The 19435-nt window shown below is 40.5% G+C and overlaps 1 protein-coding gene across 1 annotated transcript in view; it reads right to left on the reverse strand.

Moving 5' to 3' along the window:
- Window positions 1-19435, reverse strand: part of PLEKHH1 (pleckstrin homology, MyTH4 and FERM domain containing H1) — a 46955-nt gene that overhangs the window by 10832 nt on the left and 16688 nt on the right. Inside the window, exons 6-21 of the mRNA XM_014942030.1 lie at window positions 18190-19199; window positions 15340-15418; window positions 14616-14704; window positions 14008-14158; window positions 12857-12996; window positions 11971-12081; window positions 10400-10486; window positions 9237-9398; window positions 8166-8246; window positions 7011-7190; window positions 6772-6880; window positions 6475-6587; window positions 5612-5788; window positions 4674-4771; window positions 2458-2635; window positions 1888-2043 (exon numbers count right to left, since the gene is read on the reverse strand). Of these exons, the coding sequence (XP_014797516.1) occupies window positions 1888-2043; window positions 2458-2635; window positions 4674-4771; window positions 5612-5788; window positions 6475-6587; window positions 6772-6880; window positions 7011-7190; window positions 8166-8246; window positions 9237-9398; window positions 10400-10486; window positions 11971-12081; window positions 12857-12996; window positions 14008-14158; window positions 14616-14704; window positions 15340-15418; window positions 18190-19199 (2921 nt within the window). The remainder of the gene's footprint in view (window positions 1-1887; window positions 2044-2457; window positions 2636-4673; window positions 4772-5611; window positions 5789-6474; window positions 6588-6771; window positions 6881-7010; window positions 7191-8165; window positions 8247-9236; window positions 9399-10399; window positions 10487-11970; window positions 12082-12856; window positions 12997-14007; window positions 14159-14615; window positions 14705-15339; window positions 15419-18189; window positions 19200-19435) is intronic.

Below are 19435 nucleotides of genomic sequence, written 5' to 3' on the forward strand. Positions count from 1 at the left end.
CTAATAAAGGCCCCTATTTCTCTTTTGATAGCATCTCAATAAAAGGAATGTGAACATTAGAAGTCAGATGAAATACATGATCAGATATCCTAATCCTCTCTTAAAAAGCTATTGAGGTTGCCTGGCCAACTAAATAATAAACAGTTAATAACCAGTAAAACGGATGCCTTTGATTGTCTCAAGCTCCTTCATTTACTATCTCATCTCTCCCAATGGTGGTTCAATTACCAGCAAAGCTCCAGATTATCTGATCTGCATCAGGCCATAAAACTGAAGTATTTAATTTGGCACTGTCTGTGGTAGTTTCCTGTTCAAACACTCTAATTTAAACTTCTCCCTCTGTTGCCCATTGTGAAATTCTATGCTGTGTAAAACTGCATGTTTATGTTCCTTACAGGTAGCAGGGCCTCTTCAAAGTTCCCACTACCAATATCCCTCCCTCAGTGCTGTACGACAAATTATTCTCCGAGATTTGTACCAAAATCTGATGTGTCTCACTCATAGCTGCTAGCCACTCACTTAAGGCTGTCATCCAGCTGCCGCACGGGTAAAAATCTCCATATGAAAGACACAGATGTTAATATTTGATCTGCTTTCCTCTTCCCTTCATCTGAGGCACTCCTCTCTCTTTTGAAGTAAAAGCATACTCAGTAGAGCTTTCTCCCCTAAGTACACTCATCAACAATAAAAGCCTGAGTTATCTGGAGATAGCAAGGAGATACTTCATAATCCAATAGATGAGATTTATATAGACATGCCAAGAGAATCACAGCCTAACACAAATCTGTCTCAATTAAGAGTGTCACATTTGAGGTTAGTTGTGATATCTGATCATGCTAGGTAGCTCACTCATATTTTAATTTTGCAGACAAGATAAATTAAACTTTAATATGTGCTTAAATCTGAGTTAAAGACTTTTTAAAAATTGACCAATTTATCACCTTCTAAAACAGAATGTGCTTTGTCCTAACTAGTGTTTCAGACTAGTCTGAGCTAATTAAGGAATCATAGAATTATTTAGGTTGGAAAAGACCTTTAAGATCAGAGAGTCCAACCACAAACCTAACACTGCCAAGTCCACCACTAAACAATGTCCCCAAGCACCACATCTAAATGTCTTTTAAATACCTCCAGGGATGGTGACACAACCACTTCCCTGGACAGCCTATTCCAATGCTTGACAGCACTTTCAGTGATGAAATATTTCCTAATATTCAATCTAAACCTCCCCTGGTGCAGCTTGAGGCCATTTCCTCTCATCCTGTTACTTGTGAAAAGAGACTGACACCCACCTCTCTATAGTCTCCTTTCAGGTAGATGTAAAGAGCAATAAGGTCTCCTTTCATCCCCCTTTTCTCCCCACTAAATAACCCCAGTTCCCTTAGCTGACCCTCATAAGACTTTTTCTCCAGACCCTTCACCAGTTCCGTTGCCCTTCTCTGGACTCCCTCCAGCACCTCAGTGTCTTTCCTGTAATGAGTGGCCCAAAACTGGACACAGCACTTGAGGTGGGGCCTCACCAGTGCCCAGTGCAGGGGAATGATCACTTCCCCTAGCCCTGCTGGCCACACTATTCCTGATACAGGCCAGGATGTTGTTGGCCTTCTTGGCCACCTGGGCACACTGCTGGCCAGCTGTCAACTAACATCTCCAGAACCTTTTCTGCCAGGCAGCTCTTCAGCCACTCTTCCTGAAGCCTGTAACATTGCATAGGGTTGGTGTGACCCAAGTGCAGGAATTAAGTGCTCTGAATACTAATGTAGATAGACAATACAAGTGTATTTGATCTTGCTGCATTAACAAAAATGTATTAGCCTTTTAGCAGCATACAAAGATGTATGCTGAAATTAGCAGAGGGAAAAAGAAAACACCAAAAAAATCAAAAACCTTCATGTTGCCCTGCAGACAATGTTCCAAATTCCTGCCAGAAGGATCATCTGTGAACAGAGAAAATCCCATGTGGGATGGCTTCCTCATTCCTGTCTCCTGGTTCAGTTGCTGGATGAATTCATCAACTGTTGAGGAACCATCAAAACCTACAACCTGCAATGAAAGAGGAGGTAACTGAGGATAACTTTCAAGAAACATGACATTGATGGGTATCACAACTAAAAAGCCTGGTTTTTTTTACAGATTGGTGTCTCATGATTGGTGTGTCAGCTCCAGTGACTGCACTTGCCTATCGTCACCCTTCACTTTGCATTCTTTCTCATACTGAGACACTTACAACATCTCTTTCTTTTCCCCAGCCAACCTTTTTTTTATCCTAAGACTTGTAGAGCTCGTGCTGGATTCCCTTCATTTTCTCAGGAAAAAACAGCAAGGAAGAGAAATAGTGTCTATCTCCCAATATCTGATGTGTATAATAAACACTATGGTGCCACCCACGCACATTAAGGAGACAGGTTATGGTGCAGTCCTCTAGTGCCCAGAAGAAAGGCAGCTGCTGTGGCTTACCTGGTAGGTACCATTCATGAAGTGCACTGGGATGCTAAAGGGGAGCGAGTGGTGGTAGGGATTTCTCAGCAGGATGGACACAATCTCCATCCGGGAGGGCTTGGCTTCCCGCTCACCAGCCTGCACAGTGCGGTCTACTGATCTCTGGCAGTAGATGGCATACTTGCCTATTTCACTCCTAGGCAAAGAGGTGGAAAGAAGACACAAACAAACATGCTTTAAATGCCATGTCCTCTTCCATTTCCAATGCCACGACAAAGCATTTCTCCCCCAGGCTTTGCTCAAGTAAAGATACATCTTTGTGCAGCTATCCTAGTTCATCTTGACAGACCAACAGCTCAAGTGAAAAGCTACAACACAAATCTCAGCTCCAAGGATCTGTAAAGATGGGGTACACAATGGACTCTCTGGGAAGTACAAAAGCATTCCCTGCTCCTAGATGGACTGGACATAGTATAGGAATATTCTCTTCTGTACCCTGTTGCCATCACAGTATCCATTAAACCAAGACCAGTTCACCTGCAAACTCGCTGTCATGCCAGTGGAATTTAGTTACTATCATGTCAAGTCCTGATAAGTATTATTAATAAACTGTAATGCATTAGTCTCACTTACAGGATTATACAAGTTGTGTTCATCAATTTACTTGGTTATAGAAATTCTAAGTTTCCATGTATTAACCTTATCTGCCAATCAAGAGAGTCGATAGAGATTCAAAGTAGGCTCAGATTTGCTAACAGGTCAGTACAGTATAGGGACAGACTAATATGATCAGTTTACTGTCTACTGAAAAGAGTGCTCCATCTGACAGCACCAAAAGGATCCAAGTGTCTCTCAACCAGGCAGGAACAGTCAATTACATCTTTTGCAAATGTTAAGAATGTATATACTGAATAAGTTCTGAAATAGAAGTATCTATATGGATTTATAACCGTGCTATCACTTTGCAGTGGAAACTAATCTTTTTATTTTTTTTCTAGCCTTAATAATTGTTTCATAAGTGGACTGCATAAATACATTTCCTCTCTGTTTCTGCCTTAAGTTTGGGTTTTTTGTTGTTGATAAAGGTACTTTTGGGCTAAGAACACGGCAGACCATCAGCATAGTAATGCATGAAACTGATGCATTAAATGAGTTTCACAGAGCCCAGCACATCTTTATGAAATTCAATAGTCCCTAAGGGTAGAGCAGGTCCACTACTGAGTTGAATGGGCCAGTTTGGGATCTGATAATGCACAAGTTTGAAGAGGTGATTTCTAGTACTAGCCAGAAGATCCCTAACATGTTGCCTAAGCCAGTAGAGACAGAGCCTGACTGTTGAGGAGCACTTGATATCTGTATTTTTCCTTCTGAGAAGAAATAGCAAATGTGAGACAGCATACAAGAAAATTAAGAAAAAAAACTTTATAGGAGGAGTACACAAGTTTCCTTTGAAATACTAGGAGACTTTTAGCTTGAGTTCCAAGGCAAACTTAGGCTGAGTATTTGAATATGAATACTTGTTTGAAATGAAGCCACTCTTTTACCTATGTCTTAGCAACAGAATATTGTTGTAACAGACAACTAGACATCTCTAGCTGTGACCTCCTCTCCAAGGACACAATGAGATATGCTGAAGACCAGATCACTATGGAAACAAAGAAAGAGCACAGCAGGAACACTGGAGAACAACTTATTGCGGTTACAGTAGATCTTGTACTGTTTTCTTACAGCGGAAAGTGTAACACACCAAAGAGGTAACAGAAAACAGTACTAGCACATATTTCAGGTTTGTTAGTTTTTCCTAACTTCTTGTGGTTCCCTGAGATGTTCTCTGCCTCACTTTTGTTGTCAGTATGCTTGCTTAACCTGATAACAAAATGTAATCACCTAAAATTCATCTAATCACCTAATTAATTCTAAATAATAACTTTGGTCTGTCTTTCTAGCAATAAAAGAAAGTAGCAACATCAGCAAAAAACTCCTTATGTAGCTCCAGTTATACCTCCAAAAAGTTCTTTTGCTAGTATAGGTCACTCAGTGTTGTGAACTAGCTTCATATAAGTGACAAATTAATGTGAGTGACCAAAGGGGGAATGACTTGATACCACTGGGAACTTTCTGTCCCCTCCAACTTATTTTTGCAGGTGTGAGTTACAAAACTGCTTCCATCTTTATCCATAGTGGATGCAAAAGGCAATCAGTTGAGCAGAAGAAAATGCTGTTGGAATCTTTACCTGGGGTCTGCATGTCGCTGGAAGTGCTGCTTGATGTACCAGAGGAAGTGATGTTGAGGCAGAAATAGAGGAGCACACAGAGCCAAGAGTTGCCAGCACTGCGAACATAAAATTGGACGTCATTCTTGTTCCGTACTTGCCTGTTGTCTTTCACAGAATACTGCAACCAAAATGTTGGATGGTGACCAGCACTTTTGGGAGTAACCATTTTTAGCCATGTAGTTCAAGGTGCTTCAAAGAGAAGTGATGGTCAGAGGACAGACTACTCTTCAATACCTCAACTTGGACTCCAAGAAGAGGTATTCTAAATGACTGGCCACTTTTGAAAATTTTCACTAGTGTAACCAGAGCTGAATGAACAATTAAGACTTAAAATAATACTTTTTTCCTGTTTGTAACTGCAAATCATAACAAAGAACACACTATGTAATTTTGTTTCAAATTAGACCCATTATTCTTCAATCAGATTTTGTTTTCTCATTTGAGCTGGGAATATTACAATCAAGTATTTATATTTATGCTGTAACTTATTAATTTACCCAATAATTATAGTGCAATAATCAGATTTCATGCTTAATAGTAATACTAATGATTTGCATGTGTTGATTAACTAAAATGGAAAACAGAATTAATACCATGTGACAATTATAGCTAGCCAACGCGAGCGATGAATTTTGATTCTGAATATGGTCTGAATAGACGATGTGCAACTGGTAAATGGTTAAAATAAAAATAAAACTTAGTTTGCAAGTAGTTACATTCTCAATGTTTTTCTTTACACATCAGTGTTGAGATTCTTTTTCCTCCAGCACACCTTTCGCATTTGCACAGCTTGGGAGTTGTGGTACTTGGGAGTACCAGTCCCATTGCTAATTATTAAAAACATGGAATTAAATAGAAAGTATTTGCAGAGCGGAAGCGACAAAAGAGGAACTGACCTGAATGACTGAGTGGTTCTGAGGCTGCCGGCAGCTGGTCTGTTTAACAAGCTGACAGTAAATTTCATTCTGCAGCTCAGTATGTGTCAAGCAGACCTGCAGTGCTGTCTGGGCAAGTGACACGTGGTAATCAATAGAAGGTGCCTCCACGGGGACATTGATGAACAGCTGACAGGACTGGAAAAGGGTGGAAGTTAGTACCACGAATACAATGACTCTTCTCTGGTACTTTGCAGGCCAGGTTCGCCAGATGTGTTACAGACAATTAACAAATTATTCTAAATAACCCTGAGAGGAGGGAGGAGAATAAATACTTAATTCCTATCCCTCCCTCTTTAGTTGTGGCAACTAGAAAATTCACTCAACCTCCCCCAGCCTGAGGAGCTCATAAGTCAGCAAGAGAATCAAGGGGAAAACGTGCTTCTGCCTTTCATGCTCATGCTTTACCTTGCTGATACTGGACAGTCTTACTGCTCATCTCACACTTAGAGAGTGCAAGAATCACATCTCCAATGGCTTCACCATTGGTCCTACTGACACAACTGAGTCTGCCACTGAATTGTTTTTATTTTCTTCAGTCCAACTATTGGAGAGGAATAGAAAGATAAGGATAACTTTGAAGTGTAAAGGCTGTGGAGGACATTGTTTCTAAACCCAGATACCCTACAAGGAAAAGTTAGAATTCCAGAGAATGAATGACACCTAATATCCAACTGTCCCATTGTAATTTACTGATCCGCCACACCTGTCTAAAGCAACCAATGGTGACAGTAAATGTTATGACAAACAACACGACCAAACAATGTTGTTGTCCCAACAACAGAATAAATTAACTGGAAGCCATGCAATGTCCCTTTAAATACCTTAAAAAGTTTCAGAGCTTCAGTCTGTAGAGCTTCCGACGGCAGAGTGGTGAGGGATGTGTGCAACCCATCTTTACTATAGCACAACATAGGATGTTTCCACAGAGGAGAATCTGAGGTAGTAGATGGGTAAAAACATGCAGTGTCAGAGACAGAAGAAAGAAAACAGTGTTCACATTGAAAAGAAACCTTGCTGAAATGGCAAAGCACCTGAGAAAGCAGTGCTGGTGCTGGGAATGAAAATTACCCTTTCTTATGCTTTGCTATCATGGAAAAGCATTTATGGTTTCTACTTACTGGGGTCTCCCTCTGCATCCAATAGTTTTCCAATGAGTTGTTCATATGACGTGCCCACTGTGGCATTACTGCTACCAGCCGCTACGGTCAGATGGTACAGCCAGGTGTTCTAGGCATAAGGATGAGAACAGTATGGGTCAATTCAGACCATGTTTTCTTATAAACAGGTTTAGTCTCTACCCCCCTTGTCTGCTGATACCAAAAAGACTCTTGGTCTCCAAAAAGACTGCCTTTTATACCTTCTCCTGTTTGGTGCGAATGAGTAAGTATGTGGGACTCTGGTCCTGCGGGTGAATCACCAACGTACAGTGAGATGAGAGAAGACCTCCACCAGTGGCTTCATAATCTTCATCAGAGTCACAGGAACGGTCTACTTCTTCCACTTTGGACTCACGCATAGGCAGGTGCCCCAGGGGACACTACAAGGAGAGGAAGTTAGATAAGTATAGCTAATCTCCCACTAGGGACAGGTAACTCTGGGAAAGAAAACCCAGGTGAAAATGTTGGCACTTCTGTAAAATGTAAGGAATAAACTATAATTCACTGTTTAACTAATGTAATTACATAATCTTGCATTTCTATAGAACCTCTTCTCTCTCATCACCTAAAGTACTTACAAACTGTGTTACTACTTTTATTATTTTTCTTGGGAGAGCACCTACAGATCAGAATGAGAACATGCAAATAAAAAGATGGTCTTTCCCATAAGGTACTGTCTTCTTCCCATTATACTTGTCAGTTGTGTTTACATCATTGGTTCTGCAAGGCAGGATGTTTTCTGATGATCAGTTGCTCAGTATTTTGAGCTACTGTTTTCTGATCCTGGTGAGACTTTCTGCTTTCTACTGGAAAATAAGTACTTTTAAAATTACATAAATAGGTAGATTCAGACAAACAGGATATCTGCTGTGCTGACCCTGGTGATCAATCCCAAGTATGAGTCACAGTATTTCTTGATATCCTAAAACTTGGGTTTTGTGATCACCAAGACAGAGTAATGGACCATTGGCCAAAGATTCCAGAACTGGAAGCACGTTACACTGATGAAATGACTTCCCTCTTCCCATATTGTTTTTGCTACAGTATGCAGGATATATCAGCTGCTGTAGAAATGTCTGCTCTAAAGGCTTCACAAGACCAACTGGAGAGGGCGAGAAACAATACAGTGATCTAAGAAAGAGCAGTCACTTGCTTTGTAAGTCTTTTGTCATTTTAGCTTTAAAAAAAGAATATTAAAAAAACCCAGATAAAATATTGATTCTCTTTGTGGATAGAAGGGGAGAAGTACAGACAAGGAAGAGCTTGAAGTATTAGAAAAGCAGCAGTAAAAGGAAAGAAAGCATCATGAGAAATGGGAAAGGAGAGTTCAGGAACAAAAGGGGAAAATGAATTACCTTATCTTCATGATTTCGATAGTAGTAGAAAGTTTTTCCAATCAGTGCACACCAGACCAGCTTAGAGTGGCCATGCTTGACCTGTAAGGAGGACAAAGAAATACATGTTTTTAACATCAGCAGTGTTGCTGGAATGATTTTCTAAAATTCCAATTTTCAATTCAACTCTCCCTTAAAACCCTGTATGTATTATTTGTTCTATGCTAATATGAGCTCCTCTCAAAACATGCAGGGCATCACTTCCAAAAGCGGGTAAGTATATCCCACGTAAGTAGATGGGAGACAGGTGCGTATGGAAACGGGTCTAAGATTTTGTGAAGTATTTTACTTATTCATAACAACCCACCACTTCTGTATCCTGAAATACAATATTAAGAACAACCTTTGTAAGATTATAAAAATGGATCATTTCACCTCAGCAGAAAAAGACCAGTCAACATGCAGTCTAGGGAGCTGTTTCCTATTGCAGATGAACAAGCTTCAGATGCAGGTTGCCTTTAGCCATCTTTAGATGCTGGCCAGAATTATATTAAAAAATTCATAGTAACTTGGCATGAAAAGCTCATCTATTGAAATTGCATAAAGCATAAGAATTTTCAGCCATTGTACTTTGCACTTTTTACTATGTACATTGTACTTATGAGCATGCACTCTGTTATGATAGAAATAAATGCCTAGAACCACACAAGCCATTTCTTTGAAACTCTCCTATAACACCAAGTTAAGACCAAGTAAATGTGTAATTTAACAGTGTTTCCTGATGGTTGGGTTTTTGTTATGACATGCTGTGAATTCTGTTAAAGAAAAGCATACATAAACTAGGTATTTGTTATTACTTACTATTTGACAAAGACAGTATCTCTCAGTAGCCTTGTTTGTCCCACTCCTTATCATTTATACAAATGTTCCTCTCTCTGAAATACAGAAATGTACTGCCACTTTTCTTTCTTTCCCCACTTTCTAGGGAGTATTAAAATACTAATTTCTTGCTGACATTTACTGCGCAAACGAAGAAGCTGGTATACTGTCAATACTGAGCTAAACTGAATAAACTAAAAAATAGTATTTTACCTTGGTGAGCCAGCCTTTCACAGTAGGTTTAGCATCACTATGAGGAACACCAACAGGACTGGTCACTTGCACCCTCAGGATACTCTGTAGGACATGAATCCATTCCTCCAGGATGTTGGGAGAGTCTGCTGTCAGGAAATAGGTTCTCTTTTCTGTTATGAGCTGGAAGAAAAAGGAGTGAGCAAGTATAAATCTGCACACTTACAAATCTTTTCTTCAGCTACTGAGTTTCATTACCCCATACAGATATTTTTTTTTGTGATTCAGGAGGGGTTTTTTGGGGGCAAGAGAAAAGGTGATAACCTTCAAAGCCCAAGTGAAAGGACTGAAACTCAGATGAATCAAATTCTTATAAGTGCTCTTGCTATTTTGCTATTTCTGTTGTACATTGTAGCTTTGTCTCCTCTCTGGTGCTTTCTTGTTTCACTGTGCTGCTGCTAATTTTTAATTTTAAATGAATTTTTTCTTCTGCCTTCACTTTATATTGCATTCTGCCTTCAATAGCTTGTGACTCTTTGAGAGGAAAGATGCTATGAATTTAATAGTATTAAGCCTTAGAAACTTCAGTTCCATAAGGGCAGAAGGTAGCTCACAGGTCAGGCCATGTGCCTTGCAGTCAGTATGAGAGAAACTTTAATACCACCTTTATATGAAGTCTTCTAACAATAATGACTTAAAACTGAACCCAGCAATGGACTAACTTCTAATACTTTGGAAGTCGAATTCTAATAGGAATCCAACACTTCAGATGTTTCTTCAGATTCTCCAAACATGTAAAGTAAGGCTGGAAATTTTAAGAGGAGTCTTTCAGAAAGAGGAGATTCTAGGTGCTATCTGGTTTCACTTTTCCCACAGATTTCAGTGAAATTCAGTGAAATTTCAAACTCTCAGTCCTAACTGCAAAAAAGGAAACTGCTACGGTGCAAAACAAAGCAAAGCAAAACAAAAGCAGAATTGATTTCATTTTCAAGAAGCTGTGTTTGGGTTACAATTTAGCTCTTTCCCCATTATTTAACTACCTGGCTTGTGCCAGGAAACACAGGGGCCAGATAAAGTAAGCTCCTATCAATTGAGACATACAGTACCATTCAGCCTGAAATAAGTGCTCTCTCACCCAGCAGCTGAGTGTGTGGTTATCTGCCGGATGAAAAAGCAACGCTTACCTGGAATGTCTGCGACCCTTCACCTCTGACAATTTGGCACGAGGAATTCAGCTCCATCTGCCCTTGTGGTTTGCGGATAACGTCGCTCTGAGGAAAGAAAAGCAAACAACTTTTTCAGCAGGAAAAAATTTCAGGTGGGTGTTGGAGTACTGAAATACAGCATAATATGCATGTGCAGGTTGGAGTCTGTATACATGAACTGGAAAGGACAGCTGAAGGTTGCCAGGTTAGGGATGAGACAGCTTTGCAATGCTGAAGCAAAAGTCTCCTCAGTAGTGGCAGACAATACAACAAGAGTAATGGCAACAAATACTGTCTTATGAAGTTCAGATTGGAGATTAGGAAAAAAATACCAACACAACAGAAAAAAACAACAAACCCTTTTTCACTGGGAAGGCAACACAACACCAAACAGGCACACAGATAGTGGCTGAATTTCCACCTTTGGAAGATTTCAAGATTCACGTAGACAAAGCCATACGCGGTTTGATCTACAGCTGGTGAGTTTCTCTTCAATGTGTTAGTTGGACTAGGGTTTTCCAGAAGTTCCTTCCAACCAACAGTAAATCCTGAATATTTATGATGTTATTTTTTTATATATATGTATGTATATGGTATCTATATGTAACTTACTTGTGAATTCTGATTGACAAACCTAGTATCAGAAATAAAGATGCATTGTGGCCTAAGATGTATTGTTGTCAGAATATGACAACAACTGAAAAAAGTTGAAAATAAATCTTCTAAATATTCCTGAATTGTAAACAAAGATGTGTATACACACAGAAATTATGCAGGTATGAAGAGAACTGCTGTGTCCAGAAGAAAAAAGTACAGAAGGTGAATATCCCTAAATATAACTCTCTCTAATGTACAGCAGAATAATGAAGGCTAACAAAAAATATATTTTATTGTATATACAAATTTTGAGTGCATACTGCTAGAATTTTTGAAATAACGTAGCTTCATTTGTAATAGTTGTGAGTTATAAAAAGCGTTTTGAAAGGTTTGAATGCACAAACACGCACTCTCAATATTGTTTCTTTGATCACTGTAAGACAGCATTTTGCATGAAAGCTTATTTTCAACTTTACCCTGGTTTTCTAATACTTTCATGTCCATGTGGGAGGGCAAAAGATGAAAGAATCCAGCTTTCTTCCCCCTCAAAGTTGTAGTTTTCCTTAGAGCCCCATATACTGACTGACGAGTACGTATCTGTGCCCTCCTGGTACTGTAATTTATTTTTCCTTTATTTTCATCTTAAACATGACCAAAGCTGGGCCATGGCATGCCTTCTGCTTTTCATCATCTGTACGAAGTTAAGCAGTAAGTGTCAAGCTTCTGTCCTTGTGAGCAACCTTTCATCTCTGGAAACTGCCACCAGCAGCTTCCCTGCCTAAGCAGAGACCCACAGTTGAAACTGCGGGTCAGAAAAAGTTCTTTGGCAGGACATTTTGGGGGAAGCTTGCCCATGGCTGCCCACTCTGCCAGCGGTATGAGCCTGGAACCAGTTCTGCAGACAGCATTCCCCTGCACCTCCATACAGGAGGAAATGTATCCCAGTGACTCACCGGAGACTTGTAGTACATGATTTGCCTGTTTCTCAGAACAAACCATCGTCTCTTCCACATCTTCACCTGGCTGCCCATTTTCAGCAAGTAACCCGACTTCTCCATGGGCTCCTGGAGGGCAAAAAGCAAGAAGGAGATGAGATTATCTTGCACCTCTCAAGATACAAATGAAAGAATGGTGAAGTCAAGCTCAGACATTTGCTGCACCTCCATCATTTTCCACTTTACTCTGCCAGATGGGAGCAGCAGCCATCCAAGGCCAGTGCTCTCTGCTCAACTTGGAGACAGTACTAGACATTCTGTGTAGCTGCAAATACCACATTGTGTTGCTTTAAAAGAAGGCACCTGAAGATCATTTCACTGACTGTTTGATGCACTGAAAACTTACTGGGTTTCCTACCATAGCAGTAATTTTCCAAATAAAAGTGAAGGCTGACTCCAAATCATGATTAGACTTCTGTTCCTTGTCTGCTTGATCTCTTACATTCAAAAATACAGACTTTTATGCTGCCCATGTTTGAGGTTTTTTTCCAGGCCAAAATGATCTATCCTTTCTCCTTGCTTCCTTTGAATTTCCAAACTTGCTTTGTCACAAAAGTGTAAGGCCATCATTAAAGTAGAACCCAACTAACAGAACACCAGCTTCTGATGAACAGGTCATCAGGAAAGAATACAGCCCTTGATGCTTATACTTTTATCTAATCATGTAACAGAAATTGCCCCTTCTCTGAAGCACCACAGACTGTCTTTTGACACAAACCAGCTGGATCAACAGCACAGTCTGTTAGAGCATCACTTTGCAGATGATAACTCAATATATTGTAGTTACACTTTTTCTCTTTCAAGGCCAAGGCACCCCTTCACAACTGTGAGTAGCAAGACTTACAGTGCAAATTCCACCATCAGTAGAATAGGAAGATGTTCGCTGTAGCTTATGTTCTGGCTCTGAATAGTCACCATCCAAGGAGTAGGCATCAGGAGGGATGGCATAGTCACTCTCGGAACTCAGTGAGGACATAGACACACCTGTTCAAAATAAAGGAAGGAACAAGAATCATAGCTAGACAGAAGCATGCACTGAATACTGCACACTCTGAAGAGTTTTTGAATTCACCATTAAGGATTTTTTGTTCAAGAAGAACAAATCAGATCAGAATTTGGAAACTCAAACCCCAGTAACTAAACTTCTGAGACCTTTTTTGTTTCCTAGGAAGACAAGCAGTGAGAGTGAGTTTTGGATACTGACAATGAAATAAATTTGCTGCTGAATAAACAGACATAAAAACCACATAAAAAACCCAAAACCAAGATACTTGTTATTTAAAGCACAGACATGCTGTTTCCAGCTTGAAAACATCCAGCATAAAGCCTCAAGCCCCTCTCATTCAAAATAAAGAAAAGGCTTCCTCACCAGCAATAAGCCTTTGCTTTTCTGTGAATCTGCCACCACTGGTCCACAGCAACACAGACACATCAGCCAATGCATCACAAAATCTGCCACCACTGGTCCACGGCAACACAGACACATCAGCCAATGCATCACAACAGGACTTAAGACTATAGGAAATGGGATTTTATTTTATTGACTACCAATTGTAATAAAAATTCTACTCAAGGATCCAGTTTAACCTTGCCAGTGGTCAAGAAAAATTATCGTAGCCAGGACCCAAATTACCTGATGCCTCGCAAAGCCAGCAAAGATCTGCTTACTGGTCAAGAAGCCAGTGACAGAGACAAAAGCCATTTTCTTTAATGTGTCAATACTAGCTTGCTCACAAGTCACAGAAAAGGTATGGATGTCTTCACTGTATATCTGATGAGCTTGGTAGATCAACCCTTCCCACAATCTTAGTTTAGCAATTGCCTGGATGGAAATCTAGAGGATAGGTTTCTACTGAGTAGCTATTGATATCTGCACATGTTCTGGGAGAAGTCCTTATTACCGTCACCGAGGCTGAGCATTTGGATGTTCAGGATATCTTGCCTCACCCATGAGGATGGAGTTCATGCTGCTCAGTTGCAATACTCCCACTTTACCTCTCTTCACTGCACGAGGGCTGCCTGGCATGCTGGCTTTCCTGTTCTCGGATCCAGCAGTAGAATTCCTGAAGCTGGCATGGGAGCCACAGTCATCATCAGAGCCTGAAGACTCATCTAAGAAAGGCACGTTGCTGATCTGTGTGGCTTTCTGGAAAACAGACTTGTATGGTCAGCATGTGAGGGAAGAGTTTCCCAGAACAATTCCTGTTCAATAAGGAGACAGAGCAATCGATGCAGGCCCTTCATTTTCACACTGCCTTGCCCACTACTGGGCTCCTCTTTTCCTCCCTTTCTAGCCCAAAAACTTCCAATCTGGCCTCTCTAGTCTGATCTAATTTGGTGTCCTCCAGTTACACCCTTCTACTGTTCCACTATCCCCGTGCTTCCCCATAACCTCTCAAGAGCCCTCTTTCTTGCTGCAGTGTTTTATATTCCTAAATACATTTATCATCTCCTACTCCTTCTGCATTCTTTTGGTGTTCAGTACTTCCTAGCATTTTCTAATTTCCTTTCCTTCCCTGCACAGCTTCATCCCGTTCGCTCTCAAATTACTGGCAGCCCTGGACCATGCTTTTCATAAGAGGAAAAGTGAGGTAACTCCTTACCCCCTTCAGCGTAGTGTAGACTGGCACTGTGACATTTCTGTAGATGAGACAGGTAAACGGCCCAGAAGTTGCACGCGACAAATTGTAAACTGCGAAAATGCAGAGAGAAAGCAAATAATACAAACTGTTGAAAAAAAGGAGGCTTTAATGGAGACATACACGTATGCATGTAAGAATTTATGTAGTCTCTTGGAACATCAAATAATGGAGGATTGCCATCCTGGACAATTTGGCCTCAGCAAGGCCAGAGGATGTGTAATTAATTACATACGACTCCCAGAGACAGCTGCAATGGTATCTCAATTTTAGCCTGTGAGACATCTTACCCACCCTGTGCTCCCCATGGTACAATGGCAATGCAGTGCACCACGTCCAAATAGGTAAAAGCCATAACAGGGCAAGGTGACAGTGAATCAAAAGACTAAAAGCACGTCACAGCCATGCAAAGGCAGAACAGTGTCAGCAAAAGTGATGAAGGAGATAATGGAGTCCCTGAAGATGTCACTGAATGTAGGGGCTCAAACAGCCCAGCACCAACCATCCCCGAGATCAGACGTATCCTCCTCCCTTCCTTCCTTTATCGTGGCTATCTGTGAAATCAAATTTACTTTGAAAACAGGCAAGGAAATGAAGAAATGAAGAAAGAAATGTGAACAGCCATTAGCTCAGGTCCCACATTGTCACTGTAAGCTCCCTCTAAGGATGAATCTTGTCTAGAACTTACAGCAGCTGGAAGTATCATTCACTGTGGCCACTTCAGAAAACCTCATGCCAGACTTAGCCACAGCATAGATTCGACTCTCCTGGAACAATAATACCATGAACAGCAATGGTCAGACAAAAATATGATTCCTGCAAAAACAAATGCTTGTGTAACAGAATCACATCACAATCACACCTTGGGCAGGAAGGAGGAGCCTCCTAAGAAAGGTTGCTCTAGTCTACCAGATGTTGAGTGAATGACCATTTGTGGAAATGTGCATCTGAGTGCAATTCCCTGAATCCTAACAAACTTGGCTTATAAATGCTACAGAGCTGATATCCACAGAGTGAAACACCTACATGCAATTATCAATAAATGACTATATCACAGCTTCGGAAAAGCTTTTTTTTTCCACTTTATGAACAATACATTAAAAAGAATCAAGAACAGGATCTAAAACTGGACAATTTATTGAGTCACCACCTGCAAAGGATTCCCTTTCCCTGATAAGGGAATGAAAGAAATGCCTGGAATGTTCTCAATAAGCCTGTGTCTCATTTATAACAACATATGGATCTTTCAGTTCAAAGGATCTCCACGTGTTTTACAAATTGATAAAAATTCCAAGGGGGGAACCCAAATCTGTAACTAAATGCAATGTTATGTCTAAGACATCAACCAGTCTAAAATGAATAAAAATCAAAGCTAGAAATTCTCTTGCTGCTCCTTAAAGAATACAACCAATCACAATCAGATAACACGCACAATACATATACATGAAAGTACTTAAGACTGCAAAGTCAAGTACATCAAAAAAAGAAATGACAGAATTAGTACTTTCTGTATGTATATGCATTGTGAATTAGCCCCTAATGAAATATTACATGTATTTTTTTCCTCACACACTTTCTATTTGGGGCGTATAATGATTAAGGTGCTATTTAATATTCTATTCATGCATTAGTGTTTGATACACCTAGATTTGCTCTACTTGCATACCTTTACTTGACTCTGGTCTGAAGACAAAACAATGGATTTTTCCTGTGGTATTCCTGACTGTAATACTGCAATGCTTCATAAACATTAATAAAAATATTTATGAAAACCCTGGGAGAGACATTGATGGGTGCTATTACTATTTTCCAGAAGACAAACTCAGACATAGGTGATACTATGAATTATGCAGTAGCTTTGGAGCATCCATTTCAAGGTGTCCCAAACCTGACTTTTTGAGAATTTAGCATCATGTTACATTGTTTGTAATGAAAATAACCAAATACAGTTGCAGCAGAGAAGTGCTCAGTGCTTCTCCAATCAAATTAACTTGCCAAACTCAAGTTACACATTTAGAAGGTGGGTGTGGAGCTGATGATCATCTGTGAAAAATTTAGCCTGAGGGACCAGAAGAACCTTCCATGGGAACTCTAGATCAGAGAAAGGAATAGTAGCCAATCTCTGAGCCATATTTTCCTTTGCCCAAGGGAATACACTGTTCATGACACCTTTCTGACTTCTGCAGCAAATAAAACAAACACCTTGAAAACTGCAGTTTCTTTTACTACACTATCCAGCTTTATTCCCGGGACAGGTCCATACTATGGACTGAATTAAAAGAGATTCCTTTGGAAAAATAGCTGTGATTATACCGGGTTTTAAATTGGTATCATAAAGGACACAGTCAAAAATAAAATAATGTTAGATTTCCTTGGATAAAAAATTCTATAACATGAGGATTAATAATGAGTGCTTGATTTCACACCTTCAATAAACCACTTGTTTGCCTAGGCCTTCAAAAAAGCAAATTGAAATAATGGAATTATCTTTTTTGTTACTACGTTGATTTCCACCAAGTTTATCAATTAGATTGACACATTGGTAAACAATCCAATTACCTGAACTAACAAGTCACTGAAAGTAATAATAACAGACTTCTCTCTCATGTCCAGTAAGCAATTTGACACATTAGTAAACAATCCAATTATCTGAACTAACAAGTCACTGAAAGTAATAATAACAGACTTCTCTCTCATGTCCAGTAAGCAATTGGACATGTATATTCCCTTTACCAAACGTTTTCACAAAATTTTCCTGATAGCAGAAGTATACCATGAGATAAGAATGCTGAGATCTAATCCTGTACCTATTCTAGTATTCACAGCTTTTTTGACCTTGAAACTATCTGATCTGGTCCATTCACTTGCACTCACTTTTCTGTCTTAAACACATGACAACAGAACTAAGGATTAACTGTTGATGACTCATAAGGATAAATCACAATGCAGCACCTCTTGACTTCCATTTTTATTCCTATGTTTCTTGAGTACTACTTTCTTCCATGGATTTTTTTCCCCTTATAAAGAGAAAAGAACAAAAAAATTGTCAGTGGAAACAATATGCCCCATGATCTGAAATTGTCAGACTAGGTGGTTCACAGAAATGTGACTGATGTCCACAGGAAACAATTGTGTGAGAGCAATAGCTGCTGTAGCCTAACTATTGGGCACTACTCAAAGATACACAGCACTTCTCAGACTGTTGTCCTTGCATTTCTTACCCATGATGGTAATCTGTGCAGCGGTGGTGTGGGAGGTTTACCTCCTGGGTCGAGTACGCCAGCCTCAGAACTCACAGCTTCTCTTGTGATCTGAAACTGTCAGACTAGGTGGTTCAGAAATGTGACTGATGTCCACAGGAAACAATTGTGTGAGAGCAAGAGCATGATCTGAAATTGTCAGACTAGGTGGTTCACAGAAATGTGACTGATGTCCACAGGAAACAATTGTGTGAGAGCAATAGCTGCTGTAGCCTAACTATTGGGCACTACTCAAAGATACACAGCACTTCTCAGACTGTTGTCCTTGCATTTCTTACCCATGATGGTAATCTGTGCAGCGGTGGTGTGGGAGGTTTACCTCCTGGGTTGAGTACGCCAGCCTCAGAACTCACAGCTTCTCTTTGCACTGTAGATAAGCAGTTGATTTCCTCACACGCTCCAGCTTCTTCCCTCACCAGGTCACGTTCCGTCTCCATCTTCTCCAGTACCCCATCATCATCAATGTCTGTCTCCTTCACTTGCCCAGGGCAGACTAGAGAGTCTGTTATGGGCTGGAAGGTGCTAGCCTCTAAGCTCGTTATGCGATGGAAAGAATTAGCCCCTGGCTGTGGTTGGCTGTAATGTCTCTTGGCTAGTTGGATACTGTCTCTTGGTGTATTGGGAGTTCGTATTTTCGGAAAGGTCATACTACTGCCAAGGCCGCATTCCCTCCCTGGACAGAAGGAACGTGCTGTAACAGCTGATGTTGACACAACGATGGACGGCTCAGCAGTTTGGAGACAGCCCTCCAGCATGCTCATTATTTCTCCTGAGGAAGAGGAGTCCAGCCGGTGGGAGCGGAACCTGGCACTCAGATCATCAGAGAAGCATGTGCCATCCAAAGCCACTTGTTGCAAGGTGCTCACAGCTCTATGGTTTCCTTCCAAAGATGACTGGAAAGTCAAAGCATCAAGGATTCTTGTGGCCTCAGCTGGTGGGTCCAGTGATGTGGGATCAGAGCACCCTAACCTATGTTCAGAACTTATGGCTGGGAATACGTCTTTCTCTGTGGAGAGATTCCAGTTTGATGGATCAGACATGAGCTTCAGCGTACTCTGGGAAAACAGAGATTTATCCTCCCCATCCTTGGCAAAGGTGTCATTGGCAAGAACTATGTTTGCTGTAGAAAGGACACGTTTGGTAGGTCCTGTCTGACACACCTGTCTGAAACCAGGTGCAAGGAGCACAGATTTCTGGTCTATCTTCTCAGCAAAAGAGGCCTGTGATGCTCTGGGCTTCAGAGAATGATGGCTCCAAAGGGATTCCAAGGGAGGAATGCTGGTCATATCTACAGAGGAGGAGAACATACGGTTAGGCCATTCAAATGCTTTATTGTCTAAAATGTTACTTGCTAGTGTAAACTGTTCATGTCAGTTGTATTTCAACAGTGCCCTGGCCTGGTTAGGACTATACAGAATGGAAAGGAGATGGCTGAGCGCAGGTGTAACAGAAGTGCTGTATATTTATAATCAGGAAAAGTACAGAAAAGATGAGTAGCGAATGATTAATCGCTGTTTCTTACAA

The sequence above is a fragment of the Calidris pugnax genome, unplaced genomic scaffold, assembly GCF_001431845.1.
Source record: "Calidris pugnax isolate Ruff unplaced genomic scaffold, ASM143184v1 scaffold56, whole genome shotgun sequence".
Classification (NCBI taxonomy): domain Eukaryota; kingdom Metazoa; phylum Chordata; class Aves; order Charadriiformes; family Scolopacidae; genus Calidris; species Calidris pugnax.